The 19,209-nt window shown below is 53.1% G+C and overlaps 1 protein-coding gene across 3 annotated transcripts; it reads right to left on the bottom strand.

Moving 5' to 3' along the window:
• Positions 1–1,030: 1,030 nt before the first annotated feature.
• Cdk2ap1 (cyclin dependent kinase 2 associated protein 1) lies at positions 1,031–9,723 on the bottom strand. Of its 3 annotated transcripts, none has more exons than XM_076560499.1 (4): positions 9,313–9,723; positions 5,122–5,216; positions 3,567–3,693; positions 1,031–1,753 (listed from the first exon to the last, which is right to left on the bottom strand). In XM_076560499.1, the coding sequence occupies exons 1-4, from the start codon at positions 9,374–9,376 to the stop codon at positions 1,686–1,688; spliced, it is 354 nt and encodes a 117-aa protein (XP_076416614.1). In that variant the 5' UTR covers positions 9,377–9,723; the 3' UTR covers positions 1,031–1,685. The 3 variants fall into 3 exon arrangements, with proteins under 3 accessions (XP_076416614.1, XP_076416615.1, XP_042124131.1); XM_076560500.1 differs by lacking the exon at positions 9,313–9,723 and adding an exon at positions 9,118–9,273; XM_042268197.2 differs by lacking the exons at positions 5,122–5,216; positions 9,313–9,723 and adding an exon at positions 4,141–5,030.
• Between the last annotated feature and the right edge of the window lie 9,486 nt (positions 9,724–19,209).

Consider the following 19,209-nt stretch of genomic DNA (forward strand, 5'->3'; position numbering starts at 1 on the left):
TTACCTGCCTCACCTGTGTGTGGGGGTTTGTTGGGGTGGGGGAACTGTTCTAGGCTGGACACACTGCACTGCATACATCTGGAAGCTGTTGCCTGGGGCGCTCCAAGCAGGGATCCCCTTTTTGTTACACACAGGTCCTTCCTGTATCAGGCTCCCTTGAGCAGGGAGTTACGGAAAGTGCCAGAAGAAACTCAGAGGAAGGCAAATTTGGGGCTGTAGCCAGGAAGAGCAGCCTCCCTGTCTCCTTTTGCACTCTGGAGATGGAGATGCTCTGCCATGGAGATGCAGCAAAGCCCATGGCCCCTCCACCAGCCTTTGAACTTTGTGACTGGCTGGGCTCTTTGCTTCTCACCCACAACACTGACTGTACATCCTACACTTGTCTTCATCCAGCTCAGAGCAAAGCCTGGTGCCGGGTCAGTTTTCACACGCGACGACTCCCAAGCCCTGGTACATACTGGGGGGGGGGGGGGGGGGCACAGTAACTCAATCCATCCAAGCACGACTCACTTTCCTCAGCACCAGAGTGTATCACATTACGAAAAAATACTCTTCTTTTTAAGCAGTGCCTCAATATGTAGCCCTGACTGGCACAAAGTATGTGATCCTCCTGCCTCTGTCTCCCGAGTTCTGGGACTACAGGAGTGAGCCACACTGGCCAGCAAAAGGAGACCCTTGGAGCACCTACCTGCTGGATGGCGGAGGAGCAGCAGGTCTCCAAGACAGGCACACTGCTGCCGTGCGCACTTGAACTCCACACTGTGAGTCTCCGTCATCCTCGAGATGGAAGCCGGCTCTGCTAGTGGTATCCTCACAGGAGATGCCTCCGGGCCAGACAGGAAATGTCCTTAGCAGACATCTCCAAGCCCTCCCTCAGGAGCTTCAACAGTGACCCCAACACTGGGGAACCAAGGCAAGGATTGTGAGTTCAAGGCCAGCATCACTTATAATTAATTAGCAAGGCTCTGCCCTCCCCCAAAGAAAAACAAGTACTTAAGACCCCAAGGGCCCCACATCTTAATACAAACTGTTAATGAAAATAAGCTTTATTACATCAAGTAATAAATACAAAGATGCAAGTTTCAGTCGTTTTCTTCCAGATGTTGTGATCGTCTCACAGTAAACACGGAACTGAGATCTACAGTCTCAGAATGGACATTTGCAGGGCGCTTGGTAGGCTGGGTAGATTGCTCTTTCTTCTGTATTTATAACTTGCGCACTTTTGAGACTGACTTCAAAGCACTCAGTCATGCAAACGCGTAAGCAGAGAAGCTCGTGAAGCAGGGTCTACACTGCACACAGGCCGGCCAGCTACTAAGCAAACACGCGGTGGTTTGCACTGGAGTCCCCAGAGGCAGGTGAGCGCATGGACAGGAAGTCAACTGGGGTGATGCAAATGGCAAATGTATCCAAAGGGAGATTAAAGGGGACACTGGGATTTGGGGGCAAACAATAGCTTGCTGTGAAGTGGCTTCACAAACATCTTTCAAATCAATGCTTGGAAAAAAAAGAGCTGGATCGTTCCTAACTACTTAAAATGCACATCATCAGTAACTGCAAATGTCTTCCAATCTTCTGAATGTGGGTTCAGAGCTTAAGGACCAAGGCAGGAAAGCTACTGCCATCTTGAACAAAGCCTCTCATCTCCATGGGGTGGCGAGATGGGCCTTCACATTGGCCAGGGGCTAGGACCTGGCATTCCGTTCCGTTTCAGCCAAGCACTCCCGAACCAGGCTTCGGGCATGAATGATGCCTGTAAGAGAAACAGACGGCATCAGCCCATTCACAGAGCAGGAAGAAGACCTGCTGGTTAAACCCCAGTCATAAAGTCCTCCTTCTGGAGGGGAATAGAGAGGGTCTACATCCAAACACCTGCAAAGGCCAGGCTGCTCAGGAGGCTGTGATGGAAGATCATTTGAACCGAGGAGTTCAAGGCCAGCAACATACAGTTCTTCCCTCTTTAAAAGAAACACAATGCTGTGCCCAGGCACGGTGCCTCACACTGCAATCTTAGTACTCTCATGGCAGAATCAAGACTGTTAGGAGCCTCAATGTTTCCACACTGGTGTGATGAGCTTGTATGGGTTTGGCAGTTGGCTAGGGTGACCTGAAGTCTTCCTCACTCTTGTAGGGCCAGCAGCTCCCACAGGATGTGTCCTGCAATGGCCACTTGGCACATCCACATAGGATTAATCCCTGGCAAATCTGCGTAAGACTCCACAGGTTACCATCTTCCCAAGAATCCCTATCTGGGACCAGCTCTCCAGTTCCCAGCATTGTCTCCCTTCCTTTGCTGTGGAAGCAGCATCATGTCACCAGGGATCCCATCTCTCATTCTGCCAGTTCCCATCTCCAGTCCTGTCCCTGTATGTACCCAGTCTACTCCAGTCAAGTCTCCTTCTTCACAGAGATCCCGTGAACTCAGGCCAAGTCTGGCTCAGCTACAGCCTGTTCCTCAGCTGGCCTGGCTATGATAGCTGGGAAGTCTGACTTCGGTGTGGCCTTCTGCCACAGATCAGGGATCCACAGGTCCAGGCCATCTCCATTCTGTCCCGGGTTTATTCTGTAAGGATTTTTTTATCAACCAAGTCCCTCTTGATCATGAATGAACCACAGCCCTGGCTCCTCTGTCCTCTAAAATAGAACCCTCCCGGCTCAGCAGCTCTGTCACGAGACAGCACACTGCTCAGCATCCCTGCCACCTCTCACACCTGAGTCCCTTGCTTTCTGTGACATCACTCTCCCTTTTCAGTCACTGAAGAATCTCACGGGTGGTGGGGGCAGTGACTTAATGAGCACACTTTCAATTTTCTAAGATAAAAGAAAAGGTTCTGGATACAAATAGTGTGATGGCTATACAATAATATGAGTGAACTTCAATTATTAAAATGTTAAATTGTGTGTTACATATATTTTACCACAATTAAAAACAAAAAAAATCCAGTCAGGTGATGGTGGTGCACACCTTTAATCCCAGCACTCAGGAGGCAGAGGCAGATGGATCTCACGTTGAGTCAAGGCCAGCCTGGTCTACAGAGTGAGTTCCAGGACAGCTAGGACTTACAGAGAAATCATGCCTTGAAAAACCAGGAGGAAAAGAAAAAAAAGGACGCTCCAGCTGCTCCCTACGCAGATCAGAGGACAGCCTCTGAAGCCCCGGACTTACAGTGTGACCCACAGGAGCACGGGCCGGGGAAGCTGCAGGGATAAAGAATTCCATTAGGCCAGCAGAGCCTCTCTGGCAAGGCACAGGAGTAAGGAGCGCCCACCACCAGGCTGCCCTTCTCAGAATCCCATGAGCCCCCACCCCATTCCCAACTGCCGCACCTACAGCTGCCCCTGCTGCAGCTCCAACAGCACACACATCTGCAGCACCAGGAATGGGTCAAAGGCCCTTCCCTGACCACCTCCAGTGCTTCCTCTAGGAAACCTCTTAGCTCAAGTCATCCTCCTGCCTCAGCCTCCCAAGCAGCTGGGACTACAGGTACCTCAGCAGCATGTTTGGCTTCAGAAGTCCTTCAACAGTGACGGCAACCTTGAAACTCCTAACCACGTCCCTGGCTTACCTCGTTTTAGTCTCTCCATGGCGCTCTTGCTCCCCGCATACGTGGGTCTGATCTCTTTCCCCAGCTCCTCAATGATGGCCAGCAGCTCTGCATATTTACTCTGAGGCACCTGGCTATTTCCAGTTCCCTAGGACCAGAAAACAAGGGTTTAGATGGACTGTCCCGCCCCAATGGTCGGTCACCCGTGGGTGGAGGGAAGGTGGCCTAGCCTTGGGCTCCCAGGGCCGCTCCAGCTGGAGCACAGTCCATAGGTACAACTCTAATTAGGGCCAGAGGCCCTCACCTTGTGTCCCCAACTCAGAAAACATGCAAGTCTCCAGCCAGAAAACCATTTTCCCATCCACACGGGACAAAAGATCTGGCTGTCCAAGTGACGAGTAACGGGAGAACCTGGATCCACGAGGCAGACAGGGATTCCTCCTGGGAGTCAGGCGTCCACAATGAGTGGGAGACAGAGGTCACCACGGGAGGACCCCAACAATCCCCAAGGATCCAGGGTGGGGCGAAAACTTATCAAACCCCGCATCCTCCCCACAGACAGCCTTTATCTCCAGGCTATGGCCCGAACAAGCACCCAGATCAGTGAAGGCCTTGGCTCAGGCCTCTCCTCCTCCTGCCGCAGCTGGACCATGGTGGCCAGCTCTCTGTCCAGGGCTTTGGCCTGCTCCTCTCGCCTCTGCTGCCTCCACTCCCAAGCCTGGCCACCCAGCCTGCAGGCCAGGCCCTGGAGCTCGGCCTCCTGGCACATGCGCCTCCTGGCCTCCCGCTTCTCCCAGCGTCGGCGCCGCATGGCCAGGGCGTTGCGCTGCCGCTCCAGGCTGCGCCTCAGCCCATCCTCCCGCCTCCTCCGCTTCTTCAGCCTGTCCCGCTCCCGGGCCCGGGCCTCCTTCTCCTCCTGGGACAGGATGGGCTGTCGGGGCATGGCTGGAGGTTGTGTACAGCCTCCTTAGCCAAGGAGAGACTTCCACGGCAACCCCGGAACACTGGCGAAAGGTCTGGCCCACAGAAGGAATTTTCCTGTTGGCAACCGGGGCTGCAAAAACACCTTCATGCACACAGCATGTCCCTCCTGCGGATTCCACCTGAAGATACAGCAGCAGCCAGCTGCCTCCTGAGCATGACCCTGGGGTCACTGCAATGGAGTGATCAGAGATTTGGGTCTCCAAGAGGGTCATGGTCTCATAAAGGATAGAACCAGTTATAACCCAAGGAGATGACTGGGGACCACACTCATCACCAGCTCCAAATATGCTGTCCCCAACTCCTCTGTCACAGCATAGAGGCCCAACACCAACTGAACCTTACTTGCCCAGGAAATACGCAAAAGAACCCACAGAGACATGACCTGGCGGCCTGAGCAGCCCAGTGATCACTGGCCCTTCCCTGCGCCCCTCATGTCCCCTGAAACGGTCCCAAGTGCCCTGCGTTCTAATCCAGCAAGTGAAGGACGGGAGTCAGGCCCCGGCCCTGGCTAGGGAATCACAGGAGAGCATGGGGACGCTCTGACCCGCCTCTGTCCCCTCAATCCCTCCTCCCAGCACCCACACTCCCATACCTGGGTGTAGCCTAGTGATGGCGGCCCGTAGTCACTCAGCAGCTGGCGGTACTGGGAGGATGTCGCCATGCTCGTAGAAGGCGAGTGGACGCTTCCTGCAGCAAAGAGAGGGAGACGTTGGCGACCCCCAGCCTTAGACAGCTCCAGCCTTGGACAGCTGTACCCAGGGCACTGGCTACTGCAACAGCCCCCATCCAGGCCCCCACCTCTGAACTCCATTTATACGTCAGAGACCGCAGCTCAACCTCTAACGGTCACAGCCCAGACACCCAGGTGCATAAGGGGGGGACACTCCCCACACACCTAGGACCTCAAAAGACACAGCCCTCCCCAGCCCATGCACAGGACTCCAAAAGAGAGAGAGACCCCTGCCAAAACTGAAGCTGACAGCTGTGTCCAGCCTAATCCTTGCTGACCCCATCCCAGTTCCCACTCACTACCAAGGTTGGTCTAACCTGGGCTAGAATTCCTTATATACTGCCACCTCTGTGTTCCTACGCACCCACCTCTGCTGGACAAATACAGCAAGGAAGACCCGCAAAGACCTCAAGGCACAGAACCCTGGAGGGTGACAGGTGCCCTGCACGCACACAAAGCAGGTCTGGAGAGCAGCCTTTGTGCCTCAGACAAGCCCCGCAAGCCCTCTGGGCTCTCATGCCCTCTCCAAAGAACTCCCCACTGTCTACACAACACACACACACACACACACACACACACACACACACACACACACACACACCGTGCATTCTGCACTCCAAAGAGAGGGGCAGAAGACCCCATGCATGGAATCGAGCACTTGAGAACACTATCCAGGTGCAGCAGTCAGAACAAAGCAGGGCCCGGAGCCCAGCACAGAATGTCATCCCCTGGATATGGAATGAGGAGCCCTGGCTGGAGCATGCAAACCCATAATGGCAACCAAGTGGCCATTAGGCGGGGGAAGGATGTCCTTCGAATTACAAACAGCAGTAACCATGGAGAATTTACCTAGTCCTCCTCGGCAGCTGCCTGACCACCGCCCCCAGAGCCAAACTGTCTCTCACGCACACAGCGGGCTCTGCAGACTTGGCCCCGGGGATGGACAGCTGGTGCCAGGCTGGCCAAGTCACCAGCTGCTCACTTGGTGTGGGCGAGGGGAGGGGCAGGAGGAAGTAAGTCCAGGAGCTGGGTTTGCGGGAGCCGGGAGGAGCAGTGAATCCCAGGGCCTGGCTGCAGGGTGAGCCACACTGCACAGGAAGTGGGTAAGCTGACACCCCAACACCTGTCTCTCCACGAGCAGGGACGGCACTGGGAGCGTTTCCCTAGGTACAGAACGCACACCCAGCTTTAGGCACCAAGTATGGAAGTGGTTCCCGAGCAAAGCATACTAGGGATGTGCCACCCAACTTGAACAACCCTAGCCTCCTCAGCACCATGGCCAAATTCCACTTCCCCAGCCTTCAGAGATGGCTCCTTTACAGGCCTGGAGGTGAGTTCCAATCCTGCCCATTCCAGGTTGTCAAGCCTTTTCTGGACTCAGAAGGGCTGGGGGGTAAACGCTGAAGGGGTGGTGTGCCATCATAGAGCCTTTGGAGGACCCAGGCACCACATACAAGGTAGCCTGGCCACCCTTGAAGGGCCAGGAGCACCTCCTCTGCTTCCCCACGCGCTTTTCACCATTTCTCACCTCCCTGGCACATCGTCTCTCCCGGACTTGGGGGTCTGCCCCAGCAGTGCCACTCCTGGCTGTGGGACTCTGTCAAAGCCCTGTGGGCCTCAGTTTCCCCATCTGTTTGAGGCCACACTCCCCAATAGAAGATGTGTCCTACAATTTGATGGCGTTGGGGATGGGATTAGGGGGCTGAGGGGGGGATAGAGGAGGAGGAAGAAGAAAGGACCTCAAGCAATACCTCCGAGCTTGGCTTTCCATCACCCTGGAGGAGTGGAGAGGAACCTTACTGACCCTGTGTCAAAGCCAGCCCCATGTTCAGTGTTGGGGAAGGTATCAGCCCCCCCCCACCCCCCCGGAGTCGTGATGGCAGGGTCCTCCGCTCAGGCCCTCTCCTTCCCGAAGACACTGGCACCTGGGCTGAGGGAGGCCAGGGAGGCGGCTCCACGTCAGCACAGCCGGTGTGGAGCATCTCAGACAATGAGCGCAGTGTGCAGAGAGCCGGGAGGGCTTGGCAGAGGCCAGGAAGCTCCTGGGGCCAGGCGCAGCTCCCCGCCCCCACGCCAGACAAAGAGCGGCCTGGGCCTGGGGAGCTGGCGGCCTTCCCGCCACTTGGGGCGCCTGGGGTGGGGATGGGGGGGGGCTCTGGGGCGGGGGGAGGCGGGGGCTTTGTCTAACTCCGCCACTGCCACCGCCGGCCAGGCCGCAGCTTGGCAACTCAGTGAGCAGGAGGCAGGGCTGGAGGGCGTGAGGGATGATGACAGGGAAGGCGGAGGAGCCACTGTGAGAGTCCATCTTGGATGCAGATGGCAGGGCTTTCTGCAAAGTAATACCGGCGGGCGGGCGGGCGGGCCCCCGCCAAAATGCCGGGCACCTGGAGAGCCCGGTACGCCTCCCGCCGTGCCCCATTAGAACAAGAACTTGAGCTGAACGCAGGTGCCAGCAAGCCCAGACCAGGGCTTCCGAGTCCCAGGGGCTGCCTGCCACTGTGACCCACAACCCCCAAAGGTCCCAGGTGAAGACCCTTGGGGCACCTCTTCCCAGATCGAGCCTGTCTCGGGCGTCCCACAGCCAGACAACGCAACCCCACAGCCCTTCCATCCTAGACGCTGACCAAGGAGGCTGGGAGACAAAAAAAAAAAAAGATCCTACCTGCCAACAAAGCCTGTCACCCAAAGGGGGTGACACCGTTTGAGGTGATACAGTGGCTGCATGCTTTTTGGGGGGAGGCTCTGTGCCCACGTGTGAGCGTTCCAACTCTCCCGAGCTGGCACCCTAAACCTCAACCTTTCCCAAATCCCAAAGAGCATCCGGTGTCCAAGTAGTTTAAAACACATGTCCAGGGCTTTTCATGGTCCCGGGGGGGGGGGGGGTGTTAATTTTTGGAGTTCTGGAAATCAACATTTCAACACAAGACACACACACACACAAGTTGCAAGTGCCAACATGGGTGGTATGCTAGACTCACAGCGACCACATAACCAACTCGGACCCCAACTCGCCCAGGAGGCCTTGGCTCTCCTGCCCTTCCCACCTCGCATCTGTTTTGGGGTGGGGGGGAGCGATCTGTTCACAGCCAAACGTCTAGGGGGTGTCCTGGAGAGGGCACAAAGCCGGTCACCCAGGAATGCCACCGTCTCACACCCCTCTCCCGGATCCCCCGGGGTCCCGGGGCTCATTAGCCCCGGGGGCACCGCCGAAAGCAGCCTGGGAACTTTGCAGGAGTTTCCCGGCGGAGAAGGGAGACCCGGTTCCCCTCCCGGGCTTCTGCGACGCGTACCCACGTGGGGACTCGGAGGTGGGAGGCCCCGGCACTTCAACTTCTCCCCGGGGGTCTCCCGAGGGCCTGGGGGTGGCGGGGAGCTGGAGGCGGGGGGAGGACGACACCAGGAGCCGCTCCCGCCCGGCCTCCACCCAGACCGCGGCCCCTGCCCACCCCGCCGCCCGCGACCCGGGCCCCGGCCGGTCCCGCTCCATCCACCGACCCTCGGCGCCCCGCGCAGCCCCGGCCGCTCCCGCCTCCCGCCGGCAGGGGCCCTCGCCGAGCCGCCCCAAAAAATCCTAAGGAAAGGAGCAAAAAAAAAATAAAAGAGGGGGAGCTGAGAGGAGGAAAATAAAAAAGCCTTCTTCGCCCGGCCGCCCGCGCCCTCGCTTCCCCGCCACCCGCCGCCGCTCCGCCGCCGCTCGCACCCCGGGCCCGGGCCGCAGCCCCGCCGAGCGCCAGGCGCGCACCGCCAACTTTGGCGGCGCGGGAGACGGGATCATGGCGGCGGGGCGACTGAGACGGAGACGGCGGCGGCGGCGTCCGCGCTGCCCCGGCCCGGGACATCCACACACCCCACACACACCCTCAGCAGGCTCGCCGGCTCGGGCACCGCGGGACTCGGTGTGGGGAGGACGGGGAAACGGGGAGACGGGGGTACGGGAGGGGGAGCCCCGGTCCGCGGCCGGCGGCGCGAGCCCCCCAACTTGGCGGCGCACACTTGGCGGCGGGCGCGCGCGCTCGCTCGCTGGCTGGCTGGCTCGGGCCCGCGCTCACTCACCGGCGTTGAGGGCGGCGGCGGCGGCGGCGGGCATGTGCGCGGTCAAGTTCGGCTTGTACGACATCCCCGCGGGCGGCGGGCGCGCCGGGCCGGGCCGGGCCGTGCCGAGCCGAGCCGCTCGGGCCAGGCCGCGAGCGCGGCGCCTTGCTTACCGCGGTGGCGGCGGCGAAGAAGCCGAGGCCGGAGCCGAGGAGGCCCGGGCCGGGCGGCCCCACGTCCCCGCGGCCGTCCGAGCGCCCACCGGGCGCCCGCGCACTTTTTGTTGCCGCCGGCTCGGGCCGCGCCGGCAAATATGGCCGTCGCTCACCCTGCCGCCGCCGCAGTCGATCACCCATCCATCGGGCGCGCGGCGCAGGGGCGGCCGCAAACTTTGAGCCGAGCCGCGGTGCTGGGCCCGGCCCGGCCCGGGAGGGAGGGAGGGAGGGAGGGAGGGAGGGAGGGACGGACCGAGGGGAGGAGAGGGGAGGGAGCGAGGGGGGCCGGCGGGCGTCGAGGGGCGGCTCCTCCCGCGGCCGCGCCCCGCGCCGCCGCCGCCGCCACCGCCGCCGCCACTGCTGCGCCGCCGCCGCCGCCCGCAACTTGCCAAAGTTTGGGGGGCTGCGGTCCCCGCGGCGCCCCCGCCGCGCCCCGGCCTCCCGCGCGCCGCTCATTGGCCCGCTCCTTCCTCTTTCTGAAACAGCCAGGCAGGCAGGATGGAAGAAGAAGTACTTTTGTGGGGTTTTTTTGTTTTGTTTTTTCTTCCCCACCCTGTGTCTCTTGGCTGTGGGGGCAGGGGTGGAAAATTACCTGGAGAAAATGATGGTGGCGATTGGGGTTTTTGTTGTTGTTGTTGTTGGTTTGGTTTGGTTTTGGGGTGGTTTGGGGTGTGTGTGTGTGTGTGTGTGTGCTTTATTTATATATTTATTTATTTTTTTCGATGCACGTAGATCATTCCAGATGCCCCACGTCTGGCTCTGTCCCAGAATTAGAATAACCCATTCTTGACATTTATTTCGGAAAGGAAACAAAAAAAAAAAAAAAAAAATGTCACGTCTCTGCCTGGATTAAGTGGGCTTTTTTTTTTTTTTTTAACCCTTTGGGATCCCAAGATTCCTTTGAGACTGACAAAAGCTGGATGGAGAGACGCCTCCTCCTCCTCCTCCTCCTCCAGCAAATTCGCCCTCGCATCCGCCACGGCAATTTGGCGCACGAACTCTTGGGGATATTTTAAGGGGGCACCTACTGTGTGCCAGACTCGGTTCTAGATGCTAAGGATGCAAGGATGAACTTGGCAAAGTTTCGGCTCCCCGGAGTTTACACTCCATTTTTTTTGAGGGGGGCCCCCCTTCTCCCCCACCTTGCCCCCACCCCGCCCCATACACGCCCCCACCCATCCTAGGAACTGACTGAAATGTCGTCACCCATCGTATTTGGGATCTGATGAATAACCTTCCGAAGGTACTATATTTTGGAGTTCTGCCTGAATAGTAATGCTCATCAAATTACATAAAACACCCACCCTTTTTTTGTTGTTTTTAATCGCCATGGTTTGCAGGTTGGTTGGGGTTGGGATTTTTTTTTTTTCTTCATTAGTCATATTTAGACATGATCTGTGAATCTGGTGACATCGGCGTCAGCGTCTCCGCTAGAGAATAAAAAGGGACCACCACCTTACTCTCCCCTCCCTTTGGGACTACAGGAGCAGGGGAGGGGACCGCCTCTTCCCCCTCACCCCCGCTTCATCGGCGGCACCCTGCCATCAGCCTTAGACTTGCTCTGGCAGACGCTTCTTGGTGACATTTTATCTTAAAGAAACGGAATGCTACCCATTCTACCTACAATGGCTGATAGAAACATAAGTCAAGCCACATACATAATTTGAAATGTCTTCGTAGTCAATTTTTGGAAGCAGAACACAGCATGAAATTAATTCTAATAATGTGTTTAAACGGAACCGGGTCCAGAATAGGACAATTTCAATTCATAATGAATGAACTCACAGAAATTCATCAGTGAGATCCTTGACTCTTTTCTTTTCTTTTTTTAAGGATCTCACAGTGTATCCCCTGGCTAGCTTGCAATGTAAAGTCTGCTGGCCTGGAACTCACAAATATCCTCCTGCCTCTACCTCCAGAGTGCTGGGATTAAAGGCGTGCGCCACAGTGCCTAGCCTGCTTTGCTGTGTTTTATTGTTTTGTTTATTATGTTGCCCTGCCAAGCCTTAAATTTCAAACTCCCAAGCAGTTGAAACAGCCAGCATGTACCAAGGTACCAAATATCATTTGCCTGGTTTTTTATTGTTGTTATTTTCCCTCCTATTTGCCTGGAACTTGAAGCAATCCCCCTGCCTCAGCCACTCTGCTCAGATTCGTAGTCTCGTGTTCTTTAATTCAAGTAGACAAAAAAGGAGTTTTTAAAACATTTTTTCCTTTGGTGGTGTTGGGGATTGAACCTAGAGCTTCACACATGCTTAGCATGTGCTTCTGGACTGAACTACACCCCTCCCCCAACCACAAGTTTTGCTGTTTGTTTTTTTTTTTTTTTTTTTTTTTTTTTTTTTTTGGTTTTTCGAGACAGGGTTTCTCTGTGTAGCTTTGCGCCTTTCCTGGGACTCACTTGGTAGCCCAGGCTGGCCTCGAACTCACAGAGATCCGCCTGGCTCTGCCTCCCGAGTGCTGGGATTAAAGGCGTGCGCCACCACCGCCCGGCTTGCTGTTTGTTTTTATTTATTTTTAAATTTTATTTATTCTTTGTGCATTGGTGTCTTGCCTTCATGTTGGATCCCCTGGAACTGAAGTTACAGTTGTGAGCTGCCATGTGGGTGCTGAGAATTGAACCCGGGTCCTCTGGAAGAGCAGCCGGTGCTCTTAACCTTTAAGCTGCCTGTCCAACCCCTGTTTGTTTATTTTTGATTTTGAGACACAGTGTAATGTATCCCAGGAGGTCCTCAAGCTCAATCGTATAGCTGTAAATGAACCTGAATGTTAGGACCCTCGTATAGACATCTCCTAAGTGTCGGGATTACAAATGTGTACCACCATATGGTCCTGGGGATGGAACCCAGAGCATCATCCGTGTTAGACAAGCACTTTCCTGAGCCACATCCTTAGACCCTGAGATTTTTCCTGATTGTGTGTGTGTGTGTGTGTGTGTGTGTGTGTGTACAGGTATGCAAGAATGCGCACGCCTGTGCATGTACATAAGAGACCAGCAGAGGGCGGCAGGAGTCTTGCTCTGGCCCATGCTGCCTCACTCCTTCAGCTGGCTCTCTCATTGAGCTCACTTTGACAGCAGGCTGGCTAGGCGTCCAGCCCCTGGGACCCACCTGTTCCTGTTCCCAGTGCTGGAGATCCAAGCACATATGGACACACGAAGCTTTTACCTGGTGGTGGAGATCCAAACTTAGGTCCTTATGTTTGCACGGTGAACTTGTACCTACCGAACCCTCTCCTAAACCGATTAAGGTTGGGTTTTTTGTTTGTCTTTTGTTTTTTGAGACAGGGTTTCTCTGTGTAGTTTTGGTGCCTGTCCTGGAACTCACTCTGTAGACCAGGCTGGCCTCGAACTCACAGAGATCCACCTGGCTCTGCCTCCCGAGTGCTGGGACTAAAGGTGTGCACCACCACCACCCAGCTTAAAAACTTTTTTTTAAACAAAACTTATTTATTGTATTTCATGTGTCTTGGTGTTTTGCCTGCATGTATGTCTATGTGTGTGTGTGTGTGTGTGTGTGTGTGTGTGTGTGTGTGTGTCTATGTGTGTGTGTTTTCTGGTGCCAGGGGAGATAAAAAGAAAGTTTCAGATCCCCAGGAACTGGAGTTACAGAAGGTTCTGAGCCACCGTGTGCTGTTGAAAATCTTGCAGGTCCTCTGCAAGAGCAACCAGTGCTCTTATCCACTGAGCCATCTCTCCAGCCCTTACCAGGTTTTAAGTTTTTTATGAAGTTCAATTATTTTTCCTTTAATGACTTGTACTTCTGGAATGTCTAGTCAAGATCTCAAAGAATTCCACCCTGCGTTTTCTCTAAAGTCCTCAGATGTTGCAATCTTACGTTTACGTAACTCATCTATGTATCTGTGTTTGCCGATTTTTTATGTGTGGCATAAGGCGACTTTGAATTTATTTGCCTCCTCAGATTACTGCCCCAGTAACTCTTGTTAAAAAGAATATCCTTTTCCCCACACGAGGTTTTGGACTCTAAATCCGACCTGGTTCATCGTTCGATGCGTTTATCTGTCCTCCACCAGCATCACACTCTTCCAATCTCTGTCACTGTACTGGAATCAACAAGTGTGAGTATGGGCTGGAGAAGTGGCTTATGGGCTGAGGGCACTCTGCTCTGCCAGAGGGCCTGAGTTTAGCTCCCAGCACCTCCATCACCTAACTCACAGCTCTTGTGTGAGATCCAGTCGTTCTAACACCCTCTTCTAGCCTCCAAAGGCACTTGCAAGCACTCGGTGCGTCACACATAGATGCTCAGGCATATACTCCTCACGGAAATACACATTTAGGGGTTTGGTTTTTAATTTTCTGTGCATTGGTGTTTTGCCTGTATGTATGTCTGTGTAGGGTGTCGGATGCCCTGGAACTGGAGTTACAGACAGCTGTGAGCTGCCATGTGGGTGCTGGGAATTGAACTCAGGACCTCTGGAAAAACAGGCAGTGCTCTTAACCACTGAGCCATCTCTCCTGCCCCATTTGTTTCTTGTTGTGAGACAGTGTCTCACTATGTAGCCCTGACTGTCCTGAAACTCTCTTTTGTAGACCAGGCTGGTCTCGAATTCACAGAGATCCACCTGCCTCTGCCTCCCTATTGCTAGGATTAAAGGCGTGTGCCGCCACAGCCCAGCTTCTTTTTTTTTTTTCCCCCTTGAGGCAGGGTCTTATTACATGGCTCTGGCTGGCCTTAAACTTATGTCAGTCCTCCTGAGATTGCAGCACTTAGCTCAGCTATTTCATTTTATTTTGAGGCATAATTTTCATTTTACTACAAGCCAACTCGGAACTCTCTATATATCCAAGGATGGTTTCAACCTCACAATCCTCCTGCCTCAGCCTCCCAAGTGCTGGACTACAGACATGAGTCACATCTGGCAAAGATGTCTTTCCACTTATTTCAAGCTTAACTCCTTTCATCTCAATGAGTTTTGTTTTTATTTCTACAGGTTTAAGTGTTTTTAAATATTTATCTCTAATTGCGGATGTTTGTGTGTTGTGTGTCTATATGGACGTGTGTACATAAGAGCAGGTGTCATGGAAGCCAGAAGAGTTGGATGCCCTTGGAGTCGGAGTTATAGGAAGTTGTGAGCTACCGAACATGGGTGCTGGGAACCAAACTCCAGTCCTCTGCAGGAGCAGATGTTGCTTTTAACCACTGAGCCAGCTCTCCAGTCACTATTGTTCTGGTTTTGGGGGGTCTTGTTTTGTTGTTGAGACAGTGTCTCGTTGTGGTTTTCAGGGCAACCGCAAATCCCTGACCTCAACCAAGCCTCTGGTGACCAGTGGGCTGGACACCCAGAACCACACCCATTTAGTATTTCCTTTCTGATATTGTAAGTGGGATCATCTTTTCTTTTTAAGATTGATTTTGGGGCTGGAGATGGCTTAGTGGTTAAGAGCATTGGCTGCTTTTCTAAAGAACGAGGTGTGATTCCCAGGACCCACATGGTGACTCACAACCATCTGTAACTCCAGTTTCAGGGAATCTGACGCCCTCTTCTGGCCTCTACTGATGCTGCACATAGGTGGTAAATTTATATACACACAAACACCTGTATATAAAAACTGAATTTTAAAAAAGGATTTATAGCCGGGCGGTGGTGGCACACACCTTTAATCCCAGCCCTCGGGAGGCAGAGCCAGGCGGATCTCTGTGAGTTTGAGGCCAGCCTGGGCTAACAAGTGAGTTCCAGGACAGGTGCAAAGCTACACAGAGAAACCCTGTCTCGAAAAACCAAAAATAAATAAATAGATAGATAGATAGATAGATAGATAGATAGATAGATAGATAGATAGATAAGGGATTTATGTGTGCACATGTGTGCAGGTACTCACAGGGGCCAGAAGGGGGCATTGAATCCATTAGTGCTGGAGTTAACGGCATTTGTGAGCTGCTGCTGTGGGTGCTGGGAAACTCCCGTCTTCAGCTACAACACTAAGTGCACTTGGCTTCTGAGCCACCTCTTCACCCTTTTCTTTCTTTCTTTCTTTCTTTCTTTCTTTCTTTCTTTCTTTCTTTCTTTCTTTCTTTCTTTCTTTCTTTCTTCCTTCCTTCCTTCCTTCCTTCCTTCCCTCCCTCCCTCCTTCTTTCCTTCCTTCCTTCCTTCCTTCCTTCCTTCCTTCCTTCCTTCCTTCCTTTCTTTCTTTCTTTCTTTCTTTCTTTCTTTCTTTCTTTTTCCTCCCCCAAGGCTAGGTTTCTCTGTGTAGTCCTAGCTGTCCCAGAACTCTCTCATAGACCAGGCTGGCCTCAAACTCACAGAGATCCTGCCTCTGCCTCCCAAGTGCTGGGATTAAAAAACGTGTACACCACCGCCTGGCAATCTTTTTTTTTTTTTTTTTTTTTTTTTTTTTTTTTTTTTTACAGGATGAAAGACCTTGTCTTTTATGTTTTTGGACTTTTTGGACTTTTTTTTACAGATGGTAGTTAGCCACCATGTGGTTGCTGGGAATTGAACTCAGGACCTCTGGAAGAACAGCCAGTGCTCTTAACCTCTGAGCCATCTCTCTACCCCCCCCTTTTTTTTTAAAGAAAGAAAAAAAATTTTTTTTGGTTGTTCAAGACAGGGTTTCTCTGTGTAGTTTTGGTGCCTGTCCTCTGTAGACCAGGCTGGCCTCGAACTCACAGAGATCTGCCTGCCTCTGCCTCCCGAGTGCTGGGACTGAAGGCGTGTGCCACCACCGCCCAGCGAAAGGAATTTTTTTATTTTTAATTATGAGCATGTCTGTGAGTGGGTACTGGTACATGAGTGCTAGGGCCTGAGGAAGCTAGGAGAGTGTCAGCTCCCCTGGAGCTGCACTTACAGGTCGTTGTGAGCCACCTAACATGGGTGCTGGCATCTGAACCCTGGTTCTCTGCAAGAGCAGTCAGTGGTCTTAACCACTGAGCTGGTCCTCTGTCCCCTGCAAGCGTCTTATTTTAGGTTTGAATTTCTAAAGAAGTTATTATCGTGTATACTAGCAACCAGCAAACCACAGCACAGGTGTGGAGAGCAGAGGACGGCTTCATAGAGTCGGTTCTCTCTACCTTTACGTGGGTTCCAGGTACTGAACCCAAGAGATATATGATGGTAATTAGGTGAACTTTAGTTGCAATACACTGGCCGAGTCTTCGTGTAGAACCTGCCCCTGCTCCATCCTTGTGAGCCTTCTCGCCTCTCCTGCACTGGTGCGTAGAGATACAACCAGTTTTCATGTGTGGATCTTACGTGCTTCAACTTTCCCAAACTTGCTCATTAGCTCTAATAGCATGTGGTTAGAATCCTTGGAGTATTCTATGTATAAGATCACACCCTATGCCAGGCGGTGGTGGCGCACACCTTTAATCCCGGCTCTCAGGAGGCAGAGGCAGGAGGATCTCTGAGTCTGAGGCCAGCCTGGTCGACAGAGTGAATCCCAGGACAACCAGTGCTACACAGAGAAACCCTTTCTGGAAAAAACATACACAGAACAATAGTTTTTCACAGCACATGTGTGGATTCTCCCATCTATTTCAAAAACAATTATTTTTATTATTTATTTATTATGTATACAATATGCCTGTTTGCCAGAAGAGGGCACCAGATCTCATTTTTTAAAAAGATTTATTTATTTATTTAGTATATAGAAGAGGGGTGCCAGATCTCATTACAGATGGTCGTGAGCCACCATGTGGTTGCTGGGAATTGAACTCAGGACCTCTGGGAGAACAGCCAGTGCTCTTAACCTCTGAACCATCTCTCCAGCGCCCCCCCCAAAAAAAAAATATTTTTAATTATGTGTATTTGCGTGAGAGTATGTACACACAGATGCAGGTACCCCTAGAGGCCAGTAGAGGGCATCAGCTCACCTGGAACTTGTGAGCCCCTTGACTTGGGGGCTAGAAACCAACCTCAGCTCTGGAAGAGCAGCAAGTGATCTTAACCATGAGCTGTTTTCACAGCCCCTCCATGTATTTTATTTTTATTTATTGAGGGGAGTGTGCATGGGTGCCACAGTACTCATGTGGAGGTCAGGACTGTACCAACCTTCTCAAATGCAGTGGGACTTTATTTTGTGGGACGGGCAGCTCCCCAATAATGACACGGAGACTTCTTATTAATTATGAACGCTTGGCCATTAGTCTAGGCTTGTCTCACTAGCTCTTATAACTCAAATTAACCTGCTTTATTAATCTACATCCTGCCACATTGCTCGGTTACCTCTACTCTGTACTGTATGTCTGACGTCTTCAGTGTCTCCCCAGCATCTCCCCAGAAATCCTGCCTATTCTCTCCTGCCTAGCTATTGGCCGTTCAGGTCTTTATTACACCAATCACAGCAACACATCTCCACACAGTGTACCAATATTCTGCAACAGAGGGCATCTGGTGGGAGTTGGCTCTCTTCTTCTCCCGCGTGGGTCCCAGGGATTGAACTCAGGTCCTAAAGTCTGGCTCCAAATGCACTCACACGACTGCACTACCTCATCTTACCGGTCCTCCTCCTACCTCGGCAATGGTCTCTCTTGCTGTCTCTGCCCTGCTGAATGCTCCAGGCCAGCTGTCACAGGAGCTTCAGGTCAACTCTCCCATCTGTGCCTCCCAGTCCAAGAAGACTAGGATTACAAACTGGAGCCACCACAGATTTTTATCCGGGCTCTGGGAACAGTCTGCATGGCAGGTGCCTTTACCAGCAAAGCCATTTGTTGATCCTTAGTTCTTTTTTTTTTTTTTTTTTTGGTTTTTTGAGACAGGGTTTCTCTGCGTAGTTTTGTGCCTTTCCTGGAGCTCACTTGGTAGCCCAGGCTGGCCTTGAAGTCACAGCGATCCGCCTGTCTCTGCCTCCCGAGTGCTGGGATTAAAGGCGTATGCCACCACCGCCCGGCGATCCTTAGTTCTTTTGGCAAATATTACCATTAACTTATAAAGTAGGCTTCTCCGTGGGATATTCATACATGCTGGGCTAGTCAGACCCACAATATGCCATAAACAGCCTCCATGTGCTCCGAGGTCAAGGACAAGTAGGACCTGAATACCTCTGTGGGGGACACCAGTTTCCTCCTTTTTTTTTTTTTTTTTTTTTTTTTAATTTTTAAAATGGCTTGTGCTTGTCTGTGTGTGGGCCTGTGCATGAAATTAGTGCAGATGCCCTCAGAGGCCAGAGGCGTCTGATCCCGGGCACTGGAGTCCCAGGTGGTTGTGTGCCACCTGATGTAGGTGGGAATTGAACTCAGGTCCTCTGGAAAAGCAGAACCTGTCCTTAACTGAGCGGTCTCTCCAGCCACTCTCTCCCTTTATTACAAGGGCTTTCCACAGCAGGTGTTCTGCTACACAAGGGCTGTCCTAACATTACCACTGCCTCCGGAAGTAGTATTTTCTCCCAGCTTTGGAAGCTGGAACTCTGATCTATGGGTGGGCAGACCAGGCCCTTTTTTTTTTTTTTCAAGACAGGGTTTCTCTGTGTAGCTTTGCGCCTTTCCTGGGACTCACTTGGTAGCCCAGGCTGGCCTCGAACTCACAGAGATCCGCCTGTCTCTGCCTCCCGAGTGCTGGGATTAAAGGCGTGGGCCACCACCGCCCGGCTCAGACCAGGCCTTTTATTGAAGCTTTTACGGAGAACCTCTGCTTCCTTCAACTTCTGGTTGTGCCAAGATGTTCTTGGCTTGTGGACATGCCACTCTGATCACAACTCTAGCCCTCTCTCTTCTTGTAGGAACACTTGCCATTGAATGTGGGGCCCCTC

The sequence above is a fragment of the Peromyscus maniculatus genome, chromosome 23 (assembly GCF_049852395.1).
Source record: "Peromyscus maniculatus bairdii isolate BWxNUB_F1_BW_parent chromosome 23, HU_Pman_BW_mat_3.1, whole genome shotgun sequence".
Taxonomy (NCBI): domain Eukaryota; kingdom Metazoa; phylum Chordata; class Mammalia; order Rodentia; family Cricetidae; genus Peromyscus; species Peromyscus maniculatus.

Excerpts from the sequence above, each read along its gene's own strand:
- Cdk2ap1 (XM_042268197.2), bottom strand. The coding sequence starts at position 4,488 with ATGCCCCGACAGCCCATCCTGTCCCAGGAGGAGAAGGAGGCCCGGGCC. Across the intron at positions 3,694-4,140 it reads CAAGGCCTTCACTGATCTGG|GGAACTGGAAATAGCCAGGT; the intron begins GTGCTTGTTCGG and ends TTCTGGTCCTAG. Across the intron at positions 1,754-3,566 it reads CATGGAGAGACTAAAACGAG|GCATCATTCATGCCCGAAGC; the intron begins GTAAGCCAGGGA and ends TTTCTCTTACAG.